Source organism: Notolabrus celidotus, chromosome 2 (genome assembly GCF_009762535.1).
Source record: "Notolabrus celidotus isolate fNotCel1 chromosome 2, fNotCel1.pri, whole genome shotgun sequence".
In the NCBI taxonomy this organism is placed as follows: domain Eukaryota; kingdom Metazoa; phylum Chordata; class Actinopteri; order Labriformes; family Labridae; genus Notolabrus; species Notolabrus celidotus.
Window position 1 is genome coordinate 20,192,684 of NC_048273.1, and position 21,797 is coordinate 20,214,480.

Below are 21,797 nucleotides of genomic sequence, written 5' to 3' on the forward strand. Positions count from 1 at the left end.
AGCCACACACAGACACACACGAAAAGACCCACACCCACACAAACAAATTATGATAAAAGATAATGATGCATGCAGCTACAACAAACTAGACGCCTAATTTATTTACACCCTAGCTCCATAAACAAACCACACTAAATCCCCTGCAGGAATGAGGAAAATATATTAGAATACTCCAACAACTCGTGTTTTTCCCCCAATCTGGGTGCACAAGCTGTGACTGTATCTAGTTTTGTTGTATGCTGTCACCTCCTCCAGAGGATCAAGGAGCGTCCCCCGTGAACGGGCCATCTGTGGGCTCCTACCACAGCAGGGGGAAGAGGAAGGTGCACACCAAGAAGAAGAAAGGCACCATAAGTGCCAATGTCGCAGGCACCAAATATGAGATTGGTACAGTATCCCTTAAGTTATGTCATTTGAAACCTTTCAAATTCCAGCAGTAAAAACAGTACATACATGTTTTATAAAGATTTTAGAGGCATTTTAAAACAGACCTGCAAAGGAGCTAAAATAAGCAAACAGAAAAAAGGCAGTCTGCAAAGGTAAGATATCTTTTGATCACAGAGTTTATCTTAACAGAGGAGCTAAGGAATCCCTTCATTGATGTAAATTAATCCAGTATTAAGGTTTTTTGTTGGAAAGCAAGTGAGGTGCATGAAAGGGTTTAGCAAATGTGTAAGTCGTTGTAGTTTCAGTTTTAGGATGAGTGTAAATCAGGCATTCTTTCCTTTGGATATTATTTCTGTAGACATCTCCTTCTCTAATACATTAAAAATGGTCTTATCTAGTATGCTAATTTTATGTCAGATCTGCTACAGAGTTAAAACACTAATACAGAGGCCCCAGACTCACAGTGGTAGAATTTATATTTTATTTTTCTTCGTTAAAATTGTAAGAGAGAACAAGACCAACATTTTTGGTTGTCTTGCAGGTGAGATTAATGTACCATAACACAGCAAATTGTTTATTAATTTTAGAAACAGCTTTAGGTAAGTAAGGCCCAGTCACCCCCTCAACACACCACAAATCCAGCCACAATGTCCTCTCAACAATAAAATCTAATTTGCTGTGGCAGAGTGTTTGAAAGAGGTCGTCGTTATTTAATGTCGTGGATTAAACCTAATAGAGTTGCATTTCACACAGAGACAGCTGGGCCTCACATACATACATAAATCCTTACTGAGGTAATTTAACTTGGCAGTGATTTTTTTTTCTTTTTTTGAGAAGGGCCAAAAGAGCGCAGTAAGCACTCCTCGCATGTTTGGTATATTGTGTGGCAGCACAGCTCTCAGGGGTGAACTACAACCTCTGAAACTAAGGAGTCAGCAGCAGCAAGTAGAAGTTGGGGGCTGCCGGGATTCTGGAGGTAGACGGGAGTCTGGCTGTGAGTCAGTTTGCTAGCTGTGACGAGACCCTCACAGTGGCCATTCTGAGGGAACTGCAGGGCTATTTTCAAGGAAAATTAACATTAAGGGCCAGATGGATGGCTCATTTCTGCTGTTACCTTTGTTTTGCACCTGTCTTCTCTTTTTTCAGAATTGATTATACTACAGGTATGGGTTAAAGGTTAAAGGATAGAGTGTTGGAAGTTTGCTGTGCACTTCCTGAGAAAAGGATGTAAACCCTGGCCCGGAGGATGTCTTATTGTTTATAGCGCTATATTTCACTGCAGGTAACTGTAGGAAAAGCTCTGCTGTAATGCAAACCTGTCCTGTTCCAGTTAGCAAAACAATGTAGTCTCTACTGACATTAACAGATGGATGAAGGTATACCAGGAAAACCTTTATCCCATTCAAGCACCATCATGCTACATTAGGCAAGCCGTCATCAGGTTTGTGAATACTTACAAGAAATTAATTAATACCTTGTTTCGTTAGGGCATATGAATTTTTCATTACTCACTGAATAATGAATAGTTGTAGGATTAATGTCCAAGTGGGCTTGCCACCTATCTTTCATAGTATGGGGTTTCCAGTGGGATTTGAATGCATTACAGACAATTAATTTATCTTTTTGAAGAGATGTATTACGATTGGCTGCTCTGCGACCAATCGTACCAAATGAATGGTAAATATGCTGTGAGCTTTTTGATCTATAATCTCCTGAACTCATTTCTCCCTTGATGCATACAAAATTGAAGCTGAGCAACGTGTTTGACTGAAACATTGATCTGTAAAATAACTGGTTTGTGAGTTCAAGTCACATCTTGCCCTTATTTAGCATCTTATTTCCTCTTCTTGGTTTGAGATGATAAACATGGGATGTTTTCCCAAAGCACGTGAATTGAGTTTATCTACATTTACACAACGTACATAGCTTAGTCTGTTTATGGAAAACATTTAATGTGAGTTTTTTTCCCCCTAGTCCGTATAGTTATCAGTGAGATGGACTTCATCAAGGCCAGGGATGAAGACGAGACTGCCAACCTCATCTGGAACGACTCAGCTGTGCAGCACGAGAAAATCGCTGAGCTCAGGAATTATCAGGTAAACCGCATGGCTATCATGTCAAGTCAGCACACCTTGTGTGGTAGCCTAGAGGTTAGAGAGGAGAGCTTAAGAATAATCAATTGCTGCACTGAACAGGAAAATCTGGATGTTAACCTTTACAGTATGCTCCATAACAGATGCTCAGTGGACAAGATCTTGAGGCCAAGTTAGCCGTCTACTGCCAGTGGATATATAAAAGTTTGGGTTTACAAACACTTTTTAAACACTGTTTTGAAAACATTGTTTCCTTTTTAATGTCAAAGGACATACATTTTTTATAAATTGAAATTAAATTAATTTGTAATTAAAACAAGGACAGACTTCCTTCAAGGATCCCAAAAGAAAAAGGTGAAAGAGACGCTGCAGAATTGAAGTAGTGCAGAAAACCAGAACAAAAGGATTTAAAGGATGAAATGAACATGACAGCTACTTTAACTCTTCTGCAGAGAATTTTCATTCAAATGACTCCTCTTTTGAAGAAATAGAAATCCCTTCCTTAAAGTACATCTTTGGTTACAGTTGATAAACATGACATGGATTTCTGTAGATATATTACTGCACAGAGCATTTGTAGATAGTTTTATCCCACTCATTGACAGAATACTAAAACACTGAGATCCAAATCTTTAAACATTTGTCCATGTGAGGTTATATCTGCACTGATGTAAGAAGAGTGTGAGGAGCACTTACAGCTCAAGTCATATCCATCATAATTAAACACAAATTTACACATTTTTAAAGGTTAAAATGAAATAAATGTTATTTACGTTCATTTAAAATACTGCATGATATGTTAAAAAGTATTCAGGAGAAAGTTTAGATCAAGACTTGTGGATTCATAATCCTTGAACAAGATTCATTTTTGAAATTAGAAATGAAAACATTTTACCAGAAGTATCATAAATTTCATTGTATGTTTTCTACCAGCCTTTAATGACTGTAAATAAAAACAAAGAAAGGTAAAAGTATAAGGAAACAGTAGCAGATAGTAAAGGGATTGACATGAATGTAAACATAAAAAGGAAGTGCACTTATCCTTCTGGTCTGAAAAGTAAAGTCGGTGGGAAAGTGCATAAGCCTGCACTTTAACTTATGTCCAATAGAGGGAGTCTACACTGGTTGCAAAACAAAGTTAAAATGTATAAAAGATAATGAGCAAATATGCCGACTTCTCACACCATTTGTCAACTTAGTAAACATTTCCTAATTAATCCATGGTCTCCAGTTTTCTTCATCACAGCATAATGTTCAATTTGCAAACCATGGCCTCATTTAGAGTAGAATCAACAGCCTAGCAGTGTTTGCTTTCGGTCATTGCTGTTATTGACAAGTCACTGCCCTAATGAGTTGTCAATCATGATAGAGTCCAGCAATGTGTATCCACCCACTTGTCAAATATTGTCACTTCTGGTTCAAAAGGTCTGGATGGCAATGAATGAAATGCCTAGTTCAAGGTTATAAGAAGATTTTTGGTCAAGCAGCTGACCGTAAAAATGATTCTGATTATATATCGTATATTTTAGAATTAAATTAATCAAATTGAGAAAAAGGGGAAAAGGGAGAAGGAGGGGAGAATCCATGCCTGTCTGTCTGCTTTTCCTCACAATTTGTGGTGTGAGAGAGAGAGGCAGAAAGAAGGGTTCACAGAGTGAGCTGACACACAGACAGATAGGAGGATTGACAGGAAGACTGACAATTTGAGTAGCAGGGGGTCTCATCAGGTTTCAGATGTACCAAGTGATGTTTACAAGATGGGCCCAAACAACAATGTTTACTGTGGGTTCTATCCGCTGGTCTGAGAGTAATCTTACCTCAGTTTGACCTCCCTGTCCTGCCCAGTGAACTTGCTGCTGCTGCTCCCCCTCAGCTCCCAGCACTAGCCATCCATCTTCACGAGTGCTTATTTGATTAGACTGGGCACTAATGATTGATTAAATCACAGGCTAGAAAGAGTCGGGCTTGTTAGGACAGGGGCAGCAAGAGTTCAGCTAAGAAGACTGAAAATTACAAAGACTGTAACAGCTTAATGTGTAGAATTGTTGCTAATGTTTCACACAGAACTGGTGATTTGCTGTCAGTTGTTTTTCACTTGCTCTCTCTCACCGCTGTAGTGTTTCATGAGATAATTTCTCAGTAGAAAAGTAGAAGTCCCTCAACAATTGGTTTTGATTTCCCCTCACAAGCCACGTCGTCTCGCGGCATTGGCATAATTGTGCAATCTCTTCCATATCCCTAATTACGTCTGTCTCGTTTGGATAATAATCACGGGATCCTTTTACACTTTGCGTTCTCTTTACCCCTCTCTCCTCTCTCTCCCTCTTTTAAATGTATCTCTTTTTTCCTTTCAGTGATGCACTGTGAGAGTTTGCTGTCAAGTTTCAGTTCATACGAGCCTAATTAACGCCCCTGTTCAGGCTCATTTGGTCAAAGAATACAGAAAACCCAGAGTTTTTCCTTTACCCCCCACCCCCCTTTCGGCGCATTCAAAGCAATTCATTCAACTGTCACTGCAGGAGCTTGCGATGCAGAACCAATTACCTCGGCCCCTCGGAGTTGAGATTGATCGTTTTTTTTTTCCTTTGCCTCTTCCCTCCCCAACCTTTAAATACTATAAAAAAAACATGGTAAACTAAATAAGGGTGGAGAAAGGTCTCAGTGTCACCTTTTTGTTTTGAGTCCGTAATTGGGCATAAATGTCAGAACATTGTAAGCTCACTTCAGGTTGCTGCCTTTAATGTGCTCATTTTTATGAAGGGGCGGGGGTGGAATTGAGTGGCATAATGGCCCTAACAACATTATTATGTCCGCTTGTCCCTCTGCAGAGAATTAACCATTTCCCTGGCATGGGCGAAATCTGCCGAAAAGACTGCCTAGCAAGAAACATGTCCAAGTAAGTTTTAAGTCTCTCTTAACACATTAAATGAGAGTACTTTGGTTTAGCTGCAGATATGCAAAAACAAAAGCATTTTATAGCTGTGTGTAGCCAGCTGGAACTCTAAGAAGTTACAACTGGGAACCTTTGGTATTCTGAAATAATAAGCAAAATATGCAGACGATGCTATAAAAACCTACTTTACTGTAAAAGAAATGCAAATTACAGCTAAAAAGAACAAGTTTACCAGTTGGACTCCTTCTGATTTTAAGAGTAAAACAGTTACATCAGAGAAAGAACCATTAACCATCCTGTCTGTGTTTCTCTAGAATGATTAAGTGCCAGGCTTTGGAATACAGCTTCATACCCAAAACCTGGATCTTCCCCGCTGAGTACACTCAGTTCCAGAACTACGTCAAGGAGCTACGCAGGAAACGCAAGCAGAAGACCTTTATCGTAAAACCTGCCAACGGAGCCATGGGTCATGGGTAGGTCTGAGTATAGCAGACCATCTTACACACTTGCTTTGAGAGTGACAGTAAGGGCCAAGGTGAGATAGAGGGAGAGAGTCATGAAGCAGGGGACAACCAAAGCAATGGGTGAATAGGAGAGGAGAAATATTACTAGAGCTCAAGCACAACAAAACAAGGCAGTCAGAGGTTTGTGACCCTGACATGGATGTCTACGGAAATAGTACTATGGCTGGGACCAGACTGAATGTTTGAGCTGACAGGGGTGTGGTGATTCTCATTGTTGGCCTCATTGTCCTCAATGGTCATAGCGTCCATACATCAGAGGTTATCGCTGCCAGAGGAGGGCACACAGACACACATATACGCACTCATGGTCCCTGGCAGTTACAGTCCTTTTTTCCCTGAAGCCCTCTGCATGTGATTATTGGATTCCTTTATGAGGCACCATCAGCAGAGACCAGTCAGACTAGAAAATGGACCATGATGGCTGCTGCAGGGGGACTCTGTCTCTCAATGGCATCTCTTTATCAAAAGATGAGCAGGCTGTGGTGCCTCGATGCATATTTCATACTTGCAGGCCCATGGGGTAAGAGGCGACCTCAGGTAGTGATGTCACATTTCTATTGTGTGGCTCAAGCACTGACAGTAGGAGTCATGACTTATTTTTAGCATCAAGTCCTGGTTTTCCTCTGAACTGGAGGCGTGATGTCGACATGGTTTACAAGGCACACACCTGAATTCCCAAGTAATCAAATGTAAGGTTTCATCAATTGAATTATCTTTGGGGAAAACATAACTGAATTTTGTTACAATATCAAATAAGTTACAGTTGACTGAAATATTTTTTGAATCCATAGTAAGTGCCAATATCTTTTATTGCCAATCCGTGTTATAAGGTGGGACAAAATATAAGAAAAAACAAAAGCAACAAAGAGTTGAATTGACTTCTTTCTAACAGAGTCAGGGAAACTGAAAATGATAAGCTTGGCTGAGCATGTGGGTGGTATTGATTTTAAAGCTCCTTTTCTTTAAGGAGAACCTTTCAAGCTGGGTTGGTCATCTAGTAAAAAAAGACCCTTGGCTCTCAGAAGAGTTCAAGGTACACCTGACTAGTAGCAGATCCCAGGACAGAGGCGAGGCTCCCTGGTGCTAATACATCTACTTCCTAGTGTGATAGGTGAAAGTTCAGAAGCTCCCTGGGAAAAGAGACAGTTGGAGTTCTCTGCTCAAGCTCAGCTCTCTTTTATTACCACACTGACCAGGGAGAGTGAGATGCAACAATTGAGTTAGTATTTAACAAGAGGTTAACAACACAGGTGTCTTAAACTGATTGTTCTATGTCAGAGCTAACTCATCCAAAAGTGTAAGTGAAATTTTATAAAGCTTTGATTTGTTGGGTCTTGTACAATAATAAAATAAAAACATCAGTAGTTTTAAGTTCCAATATCCAACTCTGGTGTGTTTTACTTGTAATTCTCTTTCACAGGATTTAAAATAAACCAAAAGAACAAGCCAAACTGGAAACTTAATGATTTGGCAAGAACACTAAGTCCTCTCCATTAATTTATTCTTTGCTTTGCACACAGCTCTTTTTGAGCACTTCATAATACATTGATTGTAAAAAAATTATTAATTATTCTTTTTGACTTCTTACTCTTTGAAAATGTGATCCCTCATGTGCTCATAGAAGGTAGCACTGTGGAGTGCATTTATGACTATCACCAATAGGTGGAGATATTGAAGTACAAATGGCTCAGCGGGCTTCACCTCTCCCTCTTATTCTCTTTGAATTTGTCCTTTCTGGTATAATGTGAGCATTACTTATAATCCATGCTGCACTAAGCTCTTATTTATTAAAGAATAAAAGGCAGCAAAGGCTGAATTATTGCCATACATTAAGAATATGAAAGATGATGAGTTTAGCTCGTCCACTCAATGGCGGGCGGCTCGCAAGATTAGATTTCCCTCTTATTTTTTTGCATGGTGTGACGCGGCAGGAAATTAAGTTATATCTTCTCCCTGTAATTTATTTTTCCGTCAGCCGACTAAATGAAGTTATTGTTTGTGTCTGAAGCACAGTTTGTTATAAGGGAAACAAAATAAAAGCGCGTGCAGGGCTTAAAAAGGCGAGATCCCCTCTGGTGCCAAATTAAATAGGCAGGGGAGAGTGGGCCGTGATTATCTGACACCCCGGCTCATCAATCATGTCGTCTTCTCCTCAGCTACTCCTCCTTGACTAACTAACACTGTTAACCCTGTCCTCATCATTCAACCTGCTGTTTGCCTGTTAGGTGGGCCCCTCACATTGTCCCATTAACTTTCCCTTTTTCTTTTTCTTTTTACAAACTGTGATAGGCAGCACAATGAAGTGCTTGTCTACTATACCGCAATATATTTCAGTTGTCGGCTTAGATAGTGATAAATCTGAAAATAACAAAACATTACACAAAGGCAGGTCTTCAAGCTAAAGGGAGGACTCCTAAACTATGACCTTGTCTCATCGTAACCTGAAAGGTGATACCTGATGTCAGCCTATATTTACATTTTTTAAAACCTAATCAACAATGCTCCAGAGTTTTTATTTTTTTTATTTCTTTGGTTAAGTTAGAACAACCTACACTGTACTATTCCAAAAATACTGTATGCTGTGGCAGTGCAGATATGCATTGCAGATCAATGTTTGTTCTCTGGTGGCGTGTTGCCATAATATCTCAATAGCTCAAAGTGTACTTTTTGAACAATCAAGTCTTTGCTTCCTGGCCAACTATAGTGTTTGTGTGTTTTGTGCATGCTTGCCCGCCTAATGGAGTCTTCCAGGCTGGCAATTTAGGCCAAGTCTGCCTTAACTATGAGTGATGGTGATATAGGTCAGTCTTGATGTTTGTACATAGTGGGTTATTGTTTAAATCTGAACCCCTTACCCTTCCTGCACACAAACATACACCCACATAACTGCAGAGGACATACACACATTCACATTCACAAAGTTTCTAAAAGATTGCTCCTTACCCATGCATGTACAGCCACATGCATGCATACAGAGCAACACAACTCATTCTTGAGTCCAGCTAGCAATGGCCTGCGTACTATAAGGCCTGAGTGCCAGTGACATGAGACCAAAGCAAATGAATTAGCGTGTAGGTTGAAACAGAGCACAACGTCTGCTCTTATTAACCTGCCCACGGCTAAAAGAGCCCGCTGCAGCAGATAAGTGGAATTTGGCTTTAGAAAATCACAATGTTCTCCAGATGCTTGAAGGGTATTGCCCAGACAAACCGGCATTTGTGTTTTACCTGTCTGTTTTTTGAACATTTATTTTTCAACAGGTTTAATTAGATGGACAGTTTTAGGATAGAGAAATGAGATTTTTGGAAAGTGAAATACCCCTCAGAACTGAACAGCTTGTCTGACTCAAACTAGACCTGAGGCATGCTGAGTACACTCATTTACATGTATTTTCAGTGAGGTTAGCAATGAAGGGTCACATGAATACAATCTGGGCAACATGACTCTGACCCTTTCACTGCAAAAAAGCTTCATGTCTTCAATATAAATGGTATTTGATGCTGAGGAAAGAAATTTCTATTCCCTCCATGTAGAACGCTTTACTTCTAATTCTTTGCTTTGAAATATTTATGCAGGGCAAAGTTTGAATCAGGGTGTGAAAATTGAAAGTATCACCAAAACAGGCAGATTTAGCCCCCTAGAAATATGTCCCCAAGTTTCTCATGACTTTGAAATAAGATATTACGTTGAAATCTGTGTACTGTTTGGTTCAATTTTTTTCTTCAACATTTTTGAGACAGTGCCAGTGTCATCAGTCATGTTCATAGTCCCTGCTATGCTCCCATCTATCATTTTTCTAATTATCTTTTTTGTCTTTAGTGTGCCATATTTTATTATGCCATGACGACACCCCAATTTCCCCCCCGAGGATTAATAAAGTTTCCGTCTATACAGGATCTCGCTTATCCGTAACTGTGAGAAACTGCCAGCCCAGGAGCACTTCATTGTTCAGGAGTATCTGGACAAGCCCTTCCTGATGGAGGGCTACAAGTTCGACCTGCGCATCTACATCCTCGTCACTTCCTGCGACCCTCTTCGCATTTTTCTCTACAACGACGGACTGGTTCGCATGGGCACAGAGAAGTACAGCGCACCCAGTGAGGCAAACCTGGTGAGTCATAGACATTAACAATACTTGAATTAATAATTCAAAGGGTTTTTTTCCAAATCAAAGTCACCAGGTCACTGAGGCCTGGAAACAGACACACATAGGTGTGGAAACATGTTATGCATACAGTATATGTCAGGACAAGGGAGTGGCAAGATTTCTTGAGTTCTCATTTGGGTGACAGCAAGCAGAGTCATCACTTTTTATGTGTAAGAAATATAAACTATATAAACTAGCCCTGTTCTAGATTAGCAGGTTCAGGTAGAATGCAGTGACTTATCTTTGTATGAAGCCTCAACACATTGATAAAACAAAAATGCTATATCTATAAAGCTACCAATCACATTAAAGTTTTTAGTCAGACATCATTCAAAAGTGTCAGAAAAAATGTGACGAGCAGGCACAAGAGTGACTTTAGGAAGACTTCTGATAAAGTTGTGACATGAATGTGCTAATTACTGTAGTTTTCCTATTTTTGCTGAAGGTACCCAAATACCATATACTGATTTAATTGGATTAATGAAATAAGGAAACAAATTAAATTTTGCATCCCAGACAATATGTGCTTCCTTATTTCTGAACCATCTGTGCACACGGTTAGTCGAATAAGTTTCAGAAGTACATGCTATAACAACTGTTCATGAATTTGTGTTAGAAACCACAGCCAAGACAAACACTGTTGTAGTCCATTCACACAACAATGCACTTGCTGTACTCTCCTATGACCTAAAGCCATAAGCAAATTAGAAAAACAGGCAGATACTCATAAACACAGTCAACAATGGCCAAATGCAGACAACTGTAAGGCTTATGTTGTTACACACACACTCACACACACTCACTCACACACAGTATGTGCAGACATACTGTATGCACACAGCTGAGTGTAAACGTCCACATGCCAGATGTCTCCTGTAATATCATGCCGCTCATATTTGCCTGGAGGTTTTGCACCTGCTGAAGCACAGTCTGTTGCTGATGATGGGATGTACTCTCTCTCTCTCTCTCTCTCTCTCTCTCTCTCTCTCTCTCTCTCTCTCTCTCTCTCTCTCTCTCTCTCTCTCTCTCTCTCTCTCTCTCTCTCTCTCTCTCTGTCTCTCACACACACACACACACACACACACACACACACACACACACACACACACACACACACACACACACACACACACACACACACACACACAGCTTCTTATCAAGCACAATGCTTATCTACAATATGAACGCACGCACACACACTGACGAGCTGGACCCCTCCTGTGACACCAGTGTGTATTGTCTTACCAGTCTCTGACACATGATGGAGTGAGTCATGCCATGGAGATGGATGTTCAATCCCACAGAGAGTGGCTCCCAGACAGATATCAGGGGCCGGAGTGGCCTGCAGGCACAGCGTTATTACCTTGTAGGTTAAGGACAAGAATATATTGTTTTCAAACTTCAGAGATAGCGTTCGAAGAGAGGGATACATCAAGGGTTACACAATGGCGATAGTCAACCACTTAGTGAGGCATTTTAGCAATGCACTGTGGGGACTGCTCGGCACTATGGCTTTGACTCCTCTAATCATTGAATCCTTAAGCATTAGGGGCTCAGAGTGTAAGCTTATTCAGCTGTTACCAGAAAATCACATAAAAGCATCACCTAGGAACATTTAAATATAGCTTGATTATTCCCACACAGCACAGGGAGAGAGACTTCTCTTTTATTCACTGCACTATTTATTGACCTCTTAAGGTGTTGACAGGGGACTAGATTGTGATGCTTTGACTTTTTCCTTCATTTTTGTCTAACTTAAGAGAAAATGCTTACGTTACAGTATTTTCTCTGGGGGAAAATGTTTCAACATCCTTAAGGACGTTCTTAGCTGGGTTGATAATCATCACTGTCAAAGGTGTAATTACACTTAACAGCACTGCCAAAGGTGCCATAAGCTATTCAGGTATATATACTATCTACATATTAAAGGGATATTTTATAGCATTCACTCTGGCTGTGTCTTCCCCTCGCTTCAGTGGAGTTATTTGTAACATTAAGATATTAGATTCTAGTTGTGCTGGACAACTCCAAGGTGCGAATGCTTCTTACTGAGAGCGAGGAGCAGGCGAGGAAAAAGCTTATTTCTTCATCTGCTCAATAAATAAAGGAAATCAGGGGGAAGAAGAAGATTGTGATTTTCATCCAACAACAAACAAAACATGCCATCTGGTGCAAATATGATCTGCTGTTGCTATGACATTCGATTTTTAATGCTGTCAGAGCTTATAAAAGAAGTTTACTTCTTTACAAATGCACCACAGACCTTAGACTCAGGGATCTGACACATCTGGTGAAAATGTCCAAGGAGTTGCTTTTTTTAATATTATAATTTCATATAAAATAATAATTCTTGGTTTGAGCAGAGAGACCGACAGTTGTGAAAATGTATTTTTTAATTCATGAAGACCATTTTTTTTCTCTCCATTTTGTGCCTCCAGAGCCAGCTCTACATGCATCTAACCAACTACTCCGTCAACAAACACAATGAGAACTTTGAGCGAGACGAGACGGTGGACAAGGGCAGCAAAAGGTCCATCAGCTGGTTCACTGAGTTCCTCCGCACCAACGACTATGACGTGTCCAAATTCTGGGGGGACGTCTCTGTACGTAGGGAGTCCACACAAGAGCACACACACAACACAGATGCACACTTACATACATTCATATGTGTGGCAGATGTGTACAATAGCAAGGACGTTCAGTATGATAACAAAACACGCCACAAAAGCAAACAGCACACTCGTACATCCTGAATATCATGTGTAAGTGAACACTCGTATATATACACGTTCTCTCGCTCACAGGCAACACGCATTGCACACAGCACGCAAGTGGACCAGACATTGTTTGATATGATTTGTTATGACAGTAATTCAGTGAGCTTCAGAGCTTTGTTTAACTCCAGGAAGAGCTCAGTGAAAACATCATTCCTGGAAGGTGAGCTCTCTCTATCTGGCACCACTCTCATCTCGTCCAAACACCTTTACCTTTTTCATTTTCTTTTCTTTTTTTGGATGATTCAGTTACCTCCTGGACCATTTTTGTATATCTTCTTTTGTGCCCATTTTCCAAACCTATCCATTTGATTATATGCCCTTTTGTCTTTCTTTTACCCCTTTCTTTTATAGCAATTTCTTCAGGCTTGTTGTTCTGGTTTATGTTCTTTTCTATTTCATTCTCTGCCTTAACCTTTTGTCTCCCACTCTATAGTCCTCAATTGTATGGTCCCTTGTGATTTGTACTCTATTTTACTCTTGTTTTCATGCAACCAGTGTTCAACTCAAAATCAAATCCCATTGGTTATTAAACTGTCTTCAAGGCAATCTTTTCATTCCTTATTTTCATCATCTTTCACTTTTTTATTTTCTTAAACAAAGAGCTTTCTGAGACCATTGTGACTTTAGTGTCCAGTGTTTTATCTCTTGTTTATATCATGTTTCCTTTGCTTTACACCCCCTCTTATCAATCTTGTATAATCCCTCCTTGTGTTACATTTCTTTAAGGTGTGAAGCTCCCACTTCTTCTTTCTCTGTTTTCTTCACTCCTGCTTCTTTTTTTCTCATCTTTTTTGTCCCTCACTGACACACCAGAGTGTCGACTTCTGAGTCAGCCAGACCATCCTCCTTCTCTCTTGCTCTTTCGCCACTTTATTTTTCTCTGCTCTTTCTTCAGAAGCTGCACCACTTTGGCGTTAGTGCTGTCCGTTTCGCACTCTCACACACTGTTTTGTTTCAACTCTGCACATTTTTATTTATTTTTTTTGCTCCCTGCTCGCTGTTCTCTCCTCCATTCCTTTTATCTATCCTCTTACATTTTGTTCCCTTACAGACCTAGCAGGCTGCCCTGACTATTCCTGCCCCGGTCACGGTCAGAGAGTCAGTCAGTCAAAGAGTTTGTTCGCCAAAAAATTGTCTGTGGGGGTCAAAAATGTCACGTTGTTTTTTTTTTTTCAAGTGAATCACTGACATCTCTTTCATATAGAGGTATCATTGATGTGCTGTAAGGGGCAGAGTGTCCAAGGTTTGACCAGGGCATTTTTATTTTTAATGTTGGTGTGATTTTAAGAGCAGTGTTCAACTATAAATGGGCTTATGTAGTTCTGGGTCCAAACTACCACACTTCTCCCCTTTACCAAGCATGCAGACTGGACTCAGTGAACTGCTGCTCTGTGTGAGGCCAGACTGGGAAAGGCAAGCTTTGTGCAGAGTCTTTGTGTGTCACAGGAAACCTGAAGTAGTCAGTTTATTTTAATAGTCACAACTTTGTCTGTTAAGAGACTTGTTTGCCATGAGAATAACATTAGTGCTTCCATTTGGTTAAATTTGTTTTTTATGCCACTTGGAAAAAAAAACTGCAAGTGATTATCTTTGTACTGTAGTAGCTTTGCATTTAAAAAGCAGGGCTCCAGAAAATCGTTTGAAGAGTGCTTGCAGAAGTTCATATTAACAGATAAAAATAAAGGAAATAACTTCTTCTACCAGCAAGGGAATGATTTGAGCCTGGTTGGTAACCAACCTCTAGGAAATTCTACAATAAGATAAAAAAGGAAGTGCTGCTTTAACACAGAAATGTAATTATTGAAATAGCAAAAATAACACAAACAACATCAATAGTAATGCAGGTGAGATTACAAAAAAATAAGAGGCTTATAAAATCATTTAAGCCTCAAACTATCAAAACACAGGCTCACACATGCACAATGCTCGGCAGTGGCCAGTGCTGGGGGCTCAGGATAAGGAGGGAGGTGATGGGGGAAGGGACAATGGCACACACAGACACCCACACATACACACAAGCCAGTACTGGGGACTTGGGGCATAAACGGTGGAAGTGGGAGCAGGTGTTTGTGCTAGGCAGCCTGTGGGTCAAACGTGTGGATGGACAGACAGATGGATGGAGGTGAGTGAGGGACAGACAGATAGAAAAGGGCAGGGGGTGCTGAGGTCTTATCAGGCCAAGGCCAGACCACCATGCCCCCCTCCTGCACCCAGCAGTCAGACTGGGCTGGGCAAACTGCAGACCAGCAGCACTGCGTGGGGCTGGAGTGGTGAGGGGAGGCTTTGGGCAGAGTGTGTATTTGCGTGTTTGTCAGGATGAGCATGTTTACCTCAGTTGCACAGTTGGAATAGGCAGGCAGGTAGCAACCAGCAAACATATGAGCAAACACATACACACACAACTTGACCACAGGCCGGGAGCCACTAGCCACACAGATGGTCCACCATCAACACTGGTGAAAAACTGTGTGTGTGTGTGTGTGTGTGTGTGTGTGTGTGTGTGTGTGTGTGTGTGTGTGTGTGTGTGTGTGTGTGTGTGTGTGTGTGTGTGTGTGTGTGTGTGTGTGTGTGTTTGAAATGTGCCAGTAACGCTCTCTGTTTCTCTTTGGCTGTTAAACAGAAAGAATATCTTAAGACACAAGGGGGCTCAGGGGCAGTCTGGATTGTAGTCCTACCTCTTTAATAAGAAAGAAAAGGGTCTGCAGATTACCAGTCTACTTTTTTATATGCCATTATAACTATAGTGTCAAAGTTTTGTCCTAAGTCTACAGTTTCAAGTTTTTTTTATGTAGTTCCAACCTGCAACTGAAGAGGGCTGACTAATGGAGCACTTTCAGTTGAAGAAGACCTTTAATCATCTGCTAAAAATTGTAGCCTCTGGCTATGTAGGAAGAATAAAACAACATAAAAGCCAAAGTGTATGTATCTTTTGTCAGCTCAGATGGTGATCTTTCTCTTTGTGTGTGTGTGTGTGTGTGTATCCTGCCAGGAGCTGGTTGTGAAGACGTTAATAGTTGCTGAGCCCCATGTGCTGCACGCCTACCGCATGTGTCGCCCTGGCCAGCCACCAGGGAGCGACAGTGTCTGCTTCGAGGTCCTGGGCTTTGACATCATCCTGGACCGCAAGCTCAAACCCTGGCTTCTGGAGGTACAACTCTCTGCGTGTGTGTGTTTGTGTTTGTGTGTATATATATGTGTGTGTAGATCTATGAAAAAGTGTGTTTCAAAATTTCAACTTACCTTTGTAGTTAAAAACTGTATTTTGAATGGAACCACACCATTCAAATGTGTACAATTATTAAGTTGGGATATCATGTAATTTAAGCAACTGTAATTATATTTTAAATTAGAAAAATATTTTAATCAAAAAGCATAAATTGAATAGGGAAAATACAGTGGAGTTTTTTTTCTTAGATTTTATTAAGGGTGTGTTTGTAAATGTATGTCAGAAAAAAAGAGGGCTGTACTCTGTGGAGTCTCACCTGTCAGTGTTGCTGCTAAAGTGACAGCGGCTCCTAAACTGAAGTAATGTGGCATCAGCAGGAGAGAGGGAGACATTGCCCGACACTGACAGAAAGCATAAACACACGCTGATTTTGCTTACACGCTCTTGTCCCTGGTGCTCAGAAACACAGAGAAACTCCCACACAGTCTGGAGTATGTATTTATGCACTTCGGCACACAAGGACAGACTCACAACCAGAAACATACACACAATTACATGCATGTGTGCATTCATACACACCCACGCATACAAAACAGAAATGCATTCATACGCAGCAGCAGCAGCATATACGATGAGACAAAGATGCCTCTTCCTCAGTGAAAGGCACACAAAGACAGAGATATATGCAGGGTAGGAAAATATAGGTCAGGACGGCAGGTTGACTAACAAGACACCCACCCCTTTATTCACTCAGTGTCTGTCTCTCAAGTGTCAGTCATTCAGGAGAGAGAGATGAGTTCTCGGTCCACTCCAGGTTTTCTGTCTCACCGTTCTGATGTCAGCCAGTCAGTTACAGCGTGACCTAAATCCTTTAACCCAAAGTGGCTGCTCGCCTTTCTCCCCCCTTTTCCCACAAATTGACTCAAGGATGGAGAATGCCTCTGGGATAAGTGTTTGTTTTTACCCATCCTGCCAACCCAAAATAAATCTTGTCATTTCTAAAAAGACTATGATTTGGAGAAAAAAAAAGAGTTTGTTATTTGAAAGTTGGGGTTTTCAGGAGATTCATTGTGGAATTAGGGTGTCATAATTACTCTACCTGACTCTTCTTTCGTGGTTGAGCAGTTGGGTTAAGTGACACAAAGATGTACAAGAGAGAGCAAAGGGATGGCGCTTCTTTTGACTGCTGGTGCACGGTGACAGTATATGTGTGCTTGTGCGCGTAAATGTGTGCAAAAATGTGTATGAGACATGGCAAACAGCCGTGAATGCAGTTGTTCCACTCCAGCAGTAATGATCCCCCCTGTGCTACCAGCAGCTCTCTATAACTCTCATCAATTAACATCCCACGCACATACACACACACCCATGCACACAAACACACACACACACTCACACTCAACCCTGCTTCTCTTTCACGCAACATTTACAGCAACAATCATTTATTTCCAAAATTCGACTGATTAGTCAGGGGATAGTTGCAAGCATAGAGGCCCCCTTCTCAAATCCTCGCTGTGTACGCTGTCAAGCCTGAAAATAACTTTATTACCACTTTTAAGCTCGTCGACGTTCATTCCTATTCAGCAGGGACGCAACACGCAGCCGGGCCTACAGGCTGACTGCCACAAACGGTACCCCATGGCAAGCCCTCAGGTCCAAATTAAATTTTTCAGCAGATCACTTTGCAACATTTTGTGTTAAATTGAATCTATTTCACTCCATTTCGCCATTTCTTATTTTTTATTTTCTGTCTCCCCCCATGAGTTGCTAAAACAGTAAAAAAAAAAACAGTGTGAGGAATGGAAACACAATCTGGGTCTCACAGGTTTGTTTTACATTTGCAGACTTCACCTCTCAGGTTTCCTTGTTGGTGTCACTGTGAATTACACTTGCCACGCCTCGTTGGTGCTTTACCCAGACTGCTGTTCCGACACTGTCTTCCTCTCTTACTCTTTAAAACGTCAGAGTTGGTTGTCGGGCATGCAAACTCGCAGTCAGGAAATGAAAGTTCAACCTGTGTAAACTCAAAGCCAGTCGGATACCTGAAAACTAGATGGTATCATATAAAAGAAACTGTCAAATGGCATTAGTCCTGCCCCATTGTATTCCTATTTTTGTCTGCTGTTTTGTGAGTGTGTCCAGGAGACTGGTGAAGGAAAAAGAAACATGATTGCCCCTCACATCCTCAAATTACTCCCACAGAAAAAAGCCACTGCCTTTATTTTCTTTTGGACAAGGTATTCAAAATAGTGCAACTCCAAACTCCCATGATTAGACGACACACTCGCTATCTTACCGTCGCAAAAACGCTGCTGCTGTGCAAGATACAATACACCGGCTCTTTGTAAGCAGACTAGCACAAAGAGAAATCATTGCAAATATACTGATAACGAATACAGATACTCAAGAGAACAAACCCTCAGACCAGAGCACACCTGCTGAATAGCTTGTCACACGGGTGAAAACAGAGAAGGTAGGAGCGATGCTGCTCGAACCAAGGCCAGGCATCAAACAGGCGCATTGTGCTGAGAGTAAGTATAGAAAGAGGAGAAGAGAAGGTAAAAAAGAGGGAGACAGGCTTTTGTGTGATACTTATCTTAATTCAGCCGGGTTTTCAACACAAGTTTTACCTCCTATTGACATTCAAAACATCAGCACTACACCGGCACACACACATACATACACACATGCTCGAATGGCGTAACCCGAGACGTTCACTTTCATTAAACCAGCCCAGACAGCATCTGTGTCTCGTATAGGGAAGGCGTTTCATTGAGCCGTGATCTTTGCTTAACACACACTCACTCACACACACACACACACACACACACACACACACACACACACACACACACACACACACACACACACACACACACACACACACACACACACACACAGAGTACATGTTCCCACACACATGCAGTCTTTTCTAGATTGTGGTTTGTAATGTCAGTTCCAAGGCTTTGGTTTTAAGAGTGTCACTGAGTGTTCTCCTCATCTTTGGAAGCGAAAAAAGACAAAAACTAAAATACAAAAGACAACATCATCAGTATACCAATTTGGCTCAGGTACTGCTTTGTGATATAGGCTCTTCTCCAAAATTGTCTTTGAAAAGTTTGATCACTCATCTCTAGATCTACTCTTACTGAGTGATAAGAGGGCCTCCACTCAATGGCAGGAAATAGAGACAGAACAGCATCATCACCCCCCACCTCTCATCTTTCTTAAGCTTATGCCAACATGACAAATTCATCAAATGCAGCTAGGAAGAAGGATAAATTATTGCTTGAGGTCTGCTGAGTAATGGGTAAGGACAAGAGGAATATAAAAACCTGCTCCCTGTAATGCACCAACCATTACTGTATATTTAAAACAGATCCTGACATAGATCACATTGTACTTGTAACATCTTGATTGGTGTCCATGTACTCCAACACCAGGCAGAGAGGATTGAGGCCCATCCTCATTACAGGTCTCAATTGAGTTTTTCTCTGTTTTTCTGAGTTGCCCACATGCAGTAGAATAAAAAGTCTCTAGCTGGTCAGCTCTAAATAAAAAAACAAGCTTTTGTAGTGAGCATGAATAATTATAAACCTGCCTGGTGTGTGTGAAGCTGTCTCTGCAGTGTCAGGCTCCAGGCAGCTCAAAGACTGCTTGGCCTGCTTGTTAGGGCCACAGTCAGCACGTGAGGGCACTTATTTGTATGTATGAATGTTACGTATGTGAATCTGGATCTGATTTGTGCTATAGGTACTGTATGTGTGTGTTTGCCTGCACTTTAAACATACTTATTCACTGTGGAAGCTTCTGCATGCAACCACAGGTGTTTTCTACTCCCTGTGTGTGTGTGTTTGTGTGTCTGAATGTGTGGTCTTTGTCCCTTTGGGGATAGTCCTCCTGTTGTGTTGTGCATGTGTGGTTGGTCTGCCTACTGCTTACCAAACCAACTCCAGCCCACAGCCCATCTTCTTATCCAGTAGAAGAGGCAAGAAAAGTCCTGCAGAAAACACAAAAACAAACCATTGCAGCATTAAGAAAAGAGGAGGAGGAAGTCTTGTTTGCCAACTTTCATGGTGCTTAACTTGTGACTGTTCAGTATAAAGATGCCATCATACACAGAAGCATGATTATTGATGGCTGCAACTAAACTACCATGTGCTCATTCATCTCTTTCCCTCTTTCTGCTCCTCCTGGACGTCTTGTGCAGAGTGATTGGCAGCTAATGAGGCAGGCATGGTTAGGTCAAGCGTGGCACAGGTTTGTTTGTGTCTCAGTGTGTGTGTGTGTGTGTGTGTGTGTGTGTAGGTGTGTGTGTGTGTGTGTGTGTGTGTGTGTGTGTGTGTGTGTGTGAATGGGCATTAAGACAACGGACCAACAGACTGCAGCTGGACTGCCCCTCCCAAAGGGTGCTGATTCTTCACCCCTCCTCTCACCCCTTCCTACAACTTTCCTCCCTTTCTGTTCTCCATCCCCCGATTGTTTCAAGATGAGTTTGATTTCCCTGTCCATTCCACAGAGCCAACATAATCCAGACTTCCTTTTCTTTTGAGTGCAAGTGAAAAAGTGTATTTGTGCGTGTGTGTGAGTGTGTTTGTGTTGGGGGGTGTGTTTGTTAGGAATAATCTGCACCGGCAAGTGTAAACAGATGCCATGATACACACAAACAAACAGAATCAAACATGAATATTTTTTACTACCCAACATGCCCCAGCACTCATTAACACACTGCAAGTGAATTAGAACAGCTGAAAATACTCTTAATACCTGTATGGACAAAATATGATCTCACTCTTACATAAGCTATCAGTTGAAACTGTATTTCATCTGTGCAGAATGAGATGAATCTTTTGAATCTTATAGCTTTTTATGAAAGTCCAAAGTGTTGCCAATTGGTGCGTAGGAGTTTCAGAAGCAGGATTTAGAGGTTAGCGTGCCTTTCAGATAGTGTTTTGTAACCCCTACAACAGCCAGGTGGAACATTATTGTGTATTCAGAGTGATTAAGGAGGAATTTACTTGCTACCTGTGCTCTACAAATAAATTTCATCCCTCTCATGATTGAATTTTGTAGGCTGAAAAATGAAAGAGGAGAATACAAACAGTTTGATATTCTCAATTATCTTTCCGAGTGTCTCCTGCACCCTTCCACCTTTCATTCCCCCCTTTTGCCTTTGATTAATCTTTGGCTCTCAGTCAGATTTGTTCTTATTGAAACGCCCATGGATCTCGTCCTGAGCTCTGAGAGGGTGTCCTGCTCCTTGTGAACTCTAGGTGGCAGTAGTTACCTTCCAGCTACACTTGGCTTATAAGAGGTTTATTAAAGAATAATTAGAATGATGTATGGGACTGTCTGTCTCTATCCACATCCATTTTCCCCCAACATGACTATTTCATGGAATAAGTATCAAATTAGGAGCGCACAAGCCTCGTATGTGGGGCAGTTGAAAACACACCCCAACATTTAGTCATTTATCATGAGGCATGTTTGGCAGCACCCGTGTCTGTTTGTGTGTCTGTCTTTTGAGTGCATGCGTGATTGAGAGGCAAGATTTATACCCCTGCATATTTATAACTGACAGTTTAGGACCTCAGGTGTGTTTTAACGATATATTCTTGCGTGCTAATAGGTTTTAAGACTGAAATTGAGTCTGTGTGCAGCTGCATAACTGTGTCCACTTCTCTGTTGTTTGTCGGATTTTGTCTCTGCGTGTCTTCAAAACAAACTAAAAAAAGGAAGTACACCAAAAATCAACTCTCCCTGCACCCTGTCTGCCAGTCACACAGGTCAGACTGACTGGTGGCTAAGCT

General features: G+C 41.2%; 1 protein-coding gene across 2 annotated transcripts in view; it reads left to right on the forward strand.

Moving 5' to 3' along the window:
• The window catches only part of ttll7 (tubulin tyrosine ligase-like family, member 7), a 79,900-nt gene that overhangs the window by 7,956 nt on the left and 50,147 nt on the right, over positions 1-21,797 (forward strand). For both annotated transcript variants that reach the window (XM_034678052.1, XM_034678047.1), the window contains exons 3-9: positions 256-387; positions 2,362-2,483; positions 5,309-5,376; positions 5,688-5,846; positions 9,792-10,008; positions 12,483-12,647; positions 15,811-15,969. In XM_034678052.1, the coding sequence (XP_034533943.1) occupies positions 256-387; positions 2,362-2,483; positions 5,309-5,376; positions 5,688-5,846; positions 9,792-10,008; positions 12,483-12,647; positions 15,811-15,969 (1,022 nt within the window). The remainder of the gene's footprint in view (positions 1-255; positions 388-2,361; positions 2,484-5,308; positions 5,377-5,687; positions 5,847-9,791; positions 10,009-12,482; positions 12,648-15,810; positions 15,970-21,797) is intronic.